The sequence below is a fragment of the Montipora foliosa genome, chromosome 9 (genome assembly GCF_036669935.1).
Source record: "Montipora foliosa isolate CH-2021 chromosome 9, ASM3666993v2, whole genome shotgun sequence".
NCBI lineage: Eukaryota > Metazoa > Cnidaria > Anthozoa > Scleractinia > Acroporidae > Montipora > Montipora foliosa.
In genome coordinates this window covers 17,624,012-17,634,011 of record NC_090877.1, presented here as the reverse complement: position 1 = coordinate 17,634,011, position 10,000 = coordinate 17,624,012, and the positions used below count along the sequence as shown (strand labels likewise).

The window sequence follows — 10,000 nt, the reverse complement described above, 5'->3', positions numbered from 1 at the left end:
AATCTTAGTTTTCGCCAGACTTGCGTTTCTGGACAGCAAGGTTACACGATGTTATGGCTGTGGCTACTCCTTGAAGCCAGACGGAACTATACCCGATCCGCCTGATGACCTTGTGCTAACTACAAGACTTCACCGGCAATATTACAAGGCAGGTCAGCAACAAACATCACCTGATATTTCAAATGTGTACTACCATGTCAACCTATTCTGCATCAAGGTTACCTTTCCTTTGTTCGAGCCGAATACCAGCCGATCTCGAACCGTTTCTTCTCCAAGAACACAAACAGATGATCGTACAAAGGCTTGCTGTAAGGTTCTAGTTGGACTGTGGTCTGTCACGGTCATGTCACCATATCATGTCCCGGGTATTTGAAAGCATCAGATTAAAAACTACGACTTTTCTATTCTTATTGACGCCGTTGAACTGTAGTATCTGGGATTGTTACTATATTATGTGAAACATATTACAATGATGATAAATTAGATTATAAATCTTATTTGTAGATTTGTATTGTACGTTACTGTTAGCAGTTATGATACATCTTTTGAGGTAAACCGTTTTTCATTGTTATTGACGTCGTTGAACTGTTCAGAGATCTGTGTAGCATGTGGGATTGTTACATAAGTAAAAATGTCTTAACTTAGTTGCGTTAAAAACGAAAATTGTCGGCTCGCGTCTCCAAAAATTTGGTTTTATCAACGGAGTTGATAATGTAAATTGGCCACCGTACAGAGATTCTAAAAGCTGACGTTTCGAGCGTTAGCCCTTCGTCAGAGCGAAGATTCGCTCTTTTGAATTCGCTCTGACGAAGGGCTAACGCTCGAAACGTCAGCTTTTAGAATCTCTGTACGGTGGCCAATTTACATTATCAACTCCGTTGATAACACCAAATTTTTGTATACTACTTCCCCACCGACGCAGCACCACAATTTCTTCAGAAACTACCTCTTCATTCGCGTCTCCAAAGTTATGCAGTTTCTATTGCTATTAAACACCCACAATACAATCACGTTTATTTCTAGATACAACTATCACTTAACAATATCATATGATACAGATTACAATCACATTAAATTAGATTATGAATCTTATTTGCAGAAGTGTTTGTATTGTATATATTAATGTTAGGAGTTTTGATACCTCTTCTTTCAATTGAGAGGTTCTTTAAATAGCAGGTGATCGTGTTAATAAAGCTAACATTTTTGGGGGGTTTGCAAGTCCGCATTTTACAAGTCCGTGTTTTACAAGTCCTCGTTTTACAAGTCTACATTTTACAAGTTTGCGTTTTACTAGTCCAGTCCAGTTCAATCGAGTCCTCGAAATACAGTATGCCTCTTTCAATGCTTTCTGGCTTTGCGAATGTGTTTGAACTTTGTCAACATGAGGAATTGTGACCGTGGGAACATTTTATCCAGGAATATTTGACTCAAATTGGTGGCTCCTGAGAATTTGGTCTCCCGTCTTGGAGGGTGTAAATTGCAGGTTGCAGGTCATTGTTTCATCAGAGCTGAAAAAACCCAAACCTTTCTTTACTAATGCTAACATTAGGCATAAAAATGTTATATTTAAGCCTCAGGCTAGCATTTTTGTAAAGGCTTGGGTTGTTTCAGTTAGGGTAAAGAATGACTTGCAACCCCTAACCTGCAACCTGTAACCTGCACTTTACACCCTCCGTTCCAGTCTTGGGATTTTTACTATAACCGTTGACAACCCCGAAATTGAAAAATGGCTTAAATCGCATCGGATCTGGAAAATAACCACACAGGAAGGAAGCTATCCACAATGGCCATAAGTTTATGCTTTTTAATTGAGATTGTTTTTCATATAATAACCTTTTTAAGCTTTTTATCGGAATTCCATTACAAATCCTTATATTTTTCTTGGACATGCTCACACTGAGCTTGGGGTGTCTGTGGTCTCAACAGCTATTGAGGACCGGTTTTTCAATTTGTCCAATCAGAAACTCCCTCGAACGTAATGTCCAATCGTACGATGTTTGAATAATGACAACACAACAACAATGTTTTCGATCTAGAAAACATGAATTCAGCTCATTGCAAGGTCGAATTTGGAGTTGAAAAAGCAGACCCGGTTCGTGTTGCAGATGCTTTACAGATTCCAGCCGTTGCAGCATTTGCGATGGTTTAGAGGGACTGTGTGTGCTGCTGAGTAAACAAGTGAGTACACGAACGGAACTTCCTTTTTTGCTCCAAACACATTCCTGGTTAACATTTCTCTCAGAAAAAGCACGTCATGTTCCTGGCTCCACTCCATCGGCCTAGAGTGACACATAATTTCGATAACAATGAAGATTCAAAACAGCTAAAACCTTTGTCAAGTTACCTTACTCACTTGCATTTTTGCATTTGATCGTCAAATGCCGCCATCGTCTGTCTGAGTCTACAGCTGTCCTTTTAAAATACGATGATTAAAATGCGTCTTATGCCAAAAGTGATTCAAAGAAATCACGAAAAGGTACTCTTTTGAAGATAAACGGGTAAAAGACTTGAATTTACTCACGTTTTCTACACACCGCCAAAACAAGCGGGGCTTTTGAGCCGAGACTAGACGACTTCGCGCTAAACCTACGACGTCAAACGGAAATAAAACTTCACGTCCGGGCGCCGTCGCCTTCCCACCTGTGTAAATGGTTTAGGTATCTTTTCTTCAAGTTGATTTTCTCCTTTGACACAAACTTTGCAGAAATACATGTATTAAAATCTAACTGTCTCTTTTTCTGGTAAAAAAAAACACATTTTTGCTGCAAACCTATGTAAGATGTTTATTCCCTCAACCCTTTGCATGTAATAATTATATGTGAAGGATTGAAAGTATAATCATCTTATCTAAGATTTTGAAGCCAAAAATATAATTATTATTATCATTTTTAATTATAAACAGATACAGTTAGTTTATTGGATGTGTCAGCCATGATACTACCCCTTTAATAGTTTACAAAAGTGAGGGAGCAAATATTAAAGTGAGGAGACAATTGCTGCTTAACAAAAATAAGTAGTTCCTCTACTTTATCAATACTGATTATGCCAACCATGGCACCAAGTTGACCATGTAAGTGGCTGTCCATGACTATTATGTTGTTGTTTTGTCCAACCAGGCTGATGGTCATGCCATTCATGATTACAACAGCAGCAAGATTGTCTTTTTTGGTGAGCCGTTCTAAATAAAATGCCAGAGAACTTTGAGGTACCACTGGATTTTCATTCAGGATGGATAGGTCAAAGGAGTCTTCAAGTTGTACATTGCCAGTAATAAATATAAGAGTCAGAAAAGGAGTTGCCTCTTGGACACTGAAGTATTGCCCTGTTTGTGTGGTAACACTGTCATAGATGTGGTTTCCAAGTGAAATACAGTTAATAAATAAAGTTATCCAATTTAAGGGAAGTGACATGTATTGGCTTAATGAAAGAGCAGACTTGTGGAGAAAATAAAATTTGGCCAGCAGTAAAGCAATGAATGTACATGCATTTGAACCATTTCTTCCGTAAAGAGTAGACTGTGAAAATTGATATGGAAAGAACCAGGTAATAGAAGTTCCAAAGGCCATTTTGAAAATGGGAGGCTGGTTAAGAGGGTTGGTGGCATTGCGAGGAGAATTAGATAAATGATGTTGTCTTTGTGCTGAGGATTGTTGCTGTGTTTAAGTTGGCTGTTGCAGTTGTTGTGGCTGTGGAACTACAAATGAGTCCAGGGTTTGGTCAATTTTCATTTGCCATGCTTCTGTTTGGTAGTAGGTTGATGTTTCTTCATTGTGACCGGTGGTTGGCAGCTCATCCTCTGTGTAGACCTGTGACCATTGGTAATACTCGAAAATAATACTTCAGGCATGAGATGTCATTTATAAATAGCCTTTAGAGAAATCTATTTTTTAGCCGTTTCTTAAAACGCAGATACATTTCCGTTTTCTTTTAGCGGATTTCGTTTGTCTCTTTTTCGGCTGGTTACAAAATTCAAACTATCCCTTTTCAAGGAATCGGATCGAGAGACAATGTTTTCCCATATTTTCCACCCGAACTGAACTTGTTCTATCCCTCAGCCGAAGTGTTTTATCTCAAGAATTTAAAAACCTCCATTAAGTTGCAGTGTCATTATACATGTACCTGAAAATAGTTGAAGTACGTTTGCCAATCGGGCTTGGCAGTGACGTTTTTGTTTACTCCGGAGAAACATTTGCTGACCTCCTCCTTTTGTTTGTTTGTATCGGTTATTGAGACTTATTATAGGTCTTTGACATTTTCTATTTATTGACCTCATTACTCTCCTGCAATCTGCAAGAGCGTTATAAGGATCAGTAAATGTACTCCGTTGTCTAGGCTAGTTTGTGTTTATTCCTGGGATAATATTCCTGTTTGTGAACCATTTTATCGTTGATTGTCACACAAACTTTTAATAATAAATGACAAAGAAGAAGAAATATATTGATTCTGGTGACTTTTCAAGACCTTTATTAGAATAAACCCGAGGCTGGGAATAAGGGTTGTAACAAGGCCAATTACTTGACAGAGCAGGGATTACTAGTCTCACCTATGTAAGGTCTATTATTACATTCACGAACGTTTCGCCTGAGGTTCAAAACATCCCGAAAACGTAACCAGGCGTTGAGCTAATATGTAGTACCAAGTCGGCGTTATGAAAGCCTTCGTGTTGAAATCGCAAAAAAGTGAGAAAATCCAGCCTCAGTATTAAACTGCGTAGTTATGGAATTACAGTGCACGACTGATCATTGGACACCCAGAAAACTCGGAAATCGATATGTATATCTTGGAATTCTTATCAAACACAAAATCGTAAGCGGATTTTAACTTGGATTAGTTTGTTGAATTTTTCGGTATTAATCAGTGATTTCCATCAACAAATCTGCGGCGAGAGTTCGTTAACGATTGGAAATTCGATCGTATGAGGATCTAGACTTCAATCTGAACTACCAAAGTGGTGGATAACTGAGAAGCAAAGAAGAGGTGGAAAATAGATAGCATTTTAAGTAACACTATCTTACATTACCAGCAACGTATACGTACTGCCTGTCCAGAAGTAATTTCTTAGGGCACAAATGCAAAATGGGGCGCTTCAGCCGAAATTAAAACAACAGCATGGAAGTGCTTTTAGAATACATGAGTACAACAAAGAGGATCTAAGACGTCGATTGTGACGGTGGGCGTTATCCAAATTTTTTTTTTTTTTTTTTTTTAACAGAGTTGCACTTAATTTGGGACAGTTCTTTTTAGTTAGAGCTCTGGATTGTCTTAAAGACGCCGAAAGTTCAGTAACGTTTAGTAAATATCGTCTTTTTCTCAACCTGTTCTGTTTTCAGGAACTCAACCAGCAGACGTCACCACAGTTCCGTTCGTGTCGTGATCTCCGTTAAGTTTGTATGTTGTTCATCGGCAATCTTGATATTACCGAATTAGCGTTATCATGCAGACAGCTGAGGCAGTTTTTCCTGACCCAACTATTAATATTGGCTGTGATTAGCGTGACTGGAAAAACAAATTATATATTGCGGTCGCTGTCTTAATATCTTTAAAAGTGCTACCGAAATTTTTGATAATGTTTTTGTTTTTTTCAAAAAGAGATCAAACGAGAACAAGGAAAACAAGTAACGGTTCGCTACTCATCCGACAAAGGCGGCGAAATCAGCTGTCACATTTTTTTTTCATGTCATGTCATGAGCGCATCGGCATTGAGTCGTGAAAGCCTAAGGGAACGCAGATTACAACTTTTGTTATTACATACACTTTACAGTTTTCAAGCGCCCTTGACAATTCGTTTTTCAGCTGTATTCAACGCATGCAATTTTGCACGCAAAGGCCGTCTACACGGTTTAACAAGGCAATATTCACTTGATGAAACCCGAAACATAAGAGAAACTCCAGAAGTGAATTTTTTTACAAACTTTTTTTCATTAGAAAGACTTCGCATTTAACTTGCCCGAGTAATAAGCCAAAGAGAACTTAGAAGATGATTTATTTTTGAAGAGAAATACTGGGGAAGACGTTGGTATTTTAATTTCATTTTAAGTTTTAAGTAGAGATAAACGGGAACTGAGTCATTAGGCAATAGATTGTATTGAGGCTATTTTGGCAGTTGATTTCATCCGGCCCACTACAATTTCCCCTTAGCGAAGGACACCATTTGCTTAGGGGTTTGTCCAATTAGGTGAAGTGTTTTCGTGATTTTAGTATGGGAAGCTTTATTGAAATATCCTCAAATGATTTTACACTGAACATTTCCAGGCCTGTGGGCCTGGGCAGTTGTGCTCGATTTATGTAACTATCCAAAAAAACCTTATGACATTGGCCATTCTAATAAATTACGATGAAATATTATATTGTAAAACTTGTATATGCATATATAGTTAAGAGAATACAAGTAGTAAAATTCGTAGATGCTCATGAACGAAAAAAAAAAAAAAAGCAAACGAGATACTATTTACTATTTCGTAGTTTTGGGAGATGATCCACCTTTGTGAGCGTTAATAGTTGTCTTTCCTAAGTTCTTATCTAATTTGCTGATCACTTCTTTTTCGAGATCTTTGTAGTAAACTGCGAGAAAATCAAACACTACTTTATTGAGATATACTTTTTTATGACCCGGGTATAAGTTCTTAATACCTAGTTGTAAATCTATTTATCTTTCTTGTGTATACATGTAGTTCTCATTGTGATTGTTCCTGGGTTTCATATTGTTCCGTCCATGATGATCCATTCGTTATTCTTCTTATCCAATACATATATCCGGTCTATTTGCGCCATGATTCACAGGACATATTTTCCAATTTCCAAACTATGTCCCACGAGTCCTTGCTTTCAATTGTTGTTCTCTTGGCTTGGTTGCGGATAACATTGCTTGTATGACTGTGGGGTAGAATACTCAGATTCGTGAAATCCGTATCTTTCCTGTAAAGCATGGTAAACGGGGCGTAGCATTCTGTCGTGTCGTGCTTTATACAGTGACTGTGCTATGAGACAACGCTGAGCCACGGAGTACGAGTGATACTGTCTTCTGACCTTTAGAACAGAGTCGGCAGGACAATTCGTCTACCCCTGTTCGTGTAACTTTTGTGATCTATAGGTCTTTGTGTTAAGGAATTGCTGTCTAATGCTTGTATCTACTGACATGACTGTATCCGGAATGTTCTTCCACCGTCTAAAGATGTCGTATGAGTGGGCTGATATTTCTGGATCCTGGCAGTGTTGAGTCACTAACTTTCCGATCCATGGCTGTGTCATGACTTCACTTTTGCGTTTCTTCATACTTGCTTTATGGATGATCTGTTTTATTTTCATGGGTTCTTTGACCTTCACTATTGTTACGTTGCCAGTATCTTCCAAGACTGTTACGCAATCCTCTAAGTGGCAATTAAGATCTGGTTCTTTTGCATACCTTTCGGCATCTTTTGGCACAATGTATATGCTATAATTTACTACTTGCAGAAGTAAAGGTGTATGGCGTTCAGGAACCGGCTCTTCAGCCTTTAAGATCATATCTGTATGACCGTAAACAAAGGGTAATATACAATAACAAGTGCTCTAGCTGGTCACCGTTACGATCGATGTGGCGTCCCACAGGGAAGTCTCCTTAGTCCTTTACTAACCGTCTCATCCCTCTGCCTCCATGCAGATGATACAACTCAATATACGGCGGATAATAGCCCAGTTGTACCTCAACATTTATTAAACCAAGACATGGAAAGACTACCGGTCAACGGGGACAAGACCCAAGCCATGATCCTTGGGAATTCATCCTATCGATATGACCTGGAGTTTGCGGGCACTTCCATTGACATTAAAGACCACTTAACTTGAGATCCTTGGGACATGTTTGGATAATACGTTCTCTTTTAAAGAACATATAAATGTAATGTTGAAGAAAGTATATGCTAAGATAGCCGCACTTCGCCGCCTTAAGCACTTAGTACCTGCAAATACTCTGCTTCTTCTTTATAGGAGCTTTGTATTATCACATTTTGAGTTCTGCAGCTGTTTACTTATGGGCATAGGTAAAACACTTAACAAGAAACTGGAAGATGCAAACTATTATGGTCTACGAACTATAATGAACATGGGGAAACTACTAATTATCATAATTCTTATTTTATGAATCAGTTCTTAGGATGGTAGACATGAATACATCAGAGCATAGACGTCTAGAACAATCTTTGATAATATTTTTTAAATGCTTTAAGGAGAATAGTCCGGGCTATGTAGCCAATTTATTCAAACGCCGACTTCCACCCATATAATCTTAGAGGCAGTGGTCTAAACGTAGTACAAATTTCATATAATAGTAGATTCTGCCATGGCTCATATACGTATATAATCTCACGTATCTGGAACCAGTTGCCGTTAGTTGTAAAAAATGCACCTAAGGTATCATCCTTTCGTAGACTTTTAAATAAAATAAATTTTACCGGCTGTCAACGCAGTAATTGCCTTTGACTTAATTTATTTATATAGATATACGCCATTTTTAATATTTAACTAGTAAGACATAAGCAATATAGGCTTTTTTTGTATGTAGATAATACAACTGTAAATTAATATTGGTCAAACACTAGCTCGGGGGACTGGGAGACCTCCCTGTGTGTATATTGACATGTAATAAATTATCTTATCATATCTTAAAAGCACTTTAATTAATACTCTTTTAATACTGACCACAAGTTTCTTTTTTCTTTGAAACTTCTTGGAATGAGTTGACTAATTTAATGTGTGGATCGTCACTGTTGTTTATAATGGGCTACTTTAAGCTTTGTATTCTTCTTGTACAGTGACTTCATTTCAATCAATCCTCCTCCTCCTTGATTCATGCTTATGCTTTCCACTGCACTCATTGATTACATGTCTTGTTAATCTATTGAGTTCTTTAAGGTTGTTAATACACCGATCGGTTGACCTTATTATTATTATTATTATTATTATTATTATTATTATTATTATTATTATTATTATTATTATTATTTATTATTATTATTATTATTATTATTATTATTAGTAGTAGTAGTAGTAGTAGTAGTAGTAGTAGTAGTAGTAGTAGTAGTACTAGTAGTTGTATAGTAATATGATTTTTTTATTTCTATTTTTAATTTCTAACGCTATACGTGGTGATAGGCTTAAAAACTCTCCAATCACAGGCTCAATAATTATGGCTTCATTTTGCTCGTCTAAGTCTGTTAAAATAGGCTGATTGATTACTTTGAAGTTGGTTTTACGACTGACAGTTAAAAGCCGTTTTTGTAGACTGAAATGTATTTCTGATTTTTCTTTTTCTCTATCCATAGACGTGGAAATGTTTCTCAGCGATCTCTCAAATCAATCCTTGCAATTGAGGCAAGTACAGAAACGGGATGAACTCTTAGAAACCGTGGTTGAACTTAGAAGAAAACTTAGAGATCACAGAGATTCACAGATGCTTATGAATGGTAATAAATCACCAAGACCCAAGAGAAAGAGTTTCCCTTGCGCTGTGTTAAAAGACAGCATGCACACATACGTGGCGCATTTGCAGAAGACAAGTGTGAACGGAAAAGTTAAGCTACCAGGGTCACCCGAGGTACAGCGGTCTGTAGACAAACCTCAAATGCGCCCGCGATCTGTTTCTTGTCCTGACATTCGTTTAACTCTTAGCCATTCGTGGAGAACTTCTCTTCCTAAAGTGCCTGAAAACGATGAACTTACCGTAGATTGCGACGAAGGATCGTAACATCCGAGGTTTTTAATATAGGTGCTTTACAAGGTCAACGAGGGTCGACACGGTTTACAATGGATTCTTCCTGGAAATTTGCAGATTGAGCAAAGGACGTCAACTGAGTGTTGGGTGGTTTCGTCCAAAGCTTTAACAAATTGTTCGCTCTAAAAGAGTCAAAGGGGAAAACGCCGACCTTCGGGTTGCCTTCCGTAGTTCACGAGGGAACTTTTGCAAAGAAGACAACGATTACAGGAACGTCATTGTAAAATACTTGTTTGATATCATGAAGTAATT

General features: G+C 37.8%; 1 protein-coding gene and 1 pseudogene across 1 annotated transcript in view; one reads left to right on the top strand and one right to left on the bottom strand.

The window, feature by feature from the left end:
- The window catches only part of LOC137970364 (uncharacterized), a 2,813-nt pseudogene extending 2,143 nt beyond the window's left edge, over positions 1-670 (bottom strand).
- The window catches only part of LOC137970061 (uncharacterized), a 31,745-nt gene extending 28,293 nt beyond the window's left edge, over positions 1-3,452 (top strand). The window contains exons 4-5 of the mRNA XM_068816524.1: positions 2,037-2,178; positions 3,117-3,452. Of these exons, the coding sequence (XP_068672625.1) occupies positions 2,037-2,149 (113 nt within the window). The 3' untranslated portion in view covers positions 2,150-2,178; positions 3,117-3,452. The remainder of the gene's footprint in view (positions 1-2,036; positions 2,179-3,116) is intronic.
- The last annotated feature ends 6,548 nt before the right edge of the window (positions 3,453-10,000 follow it).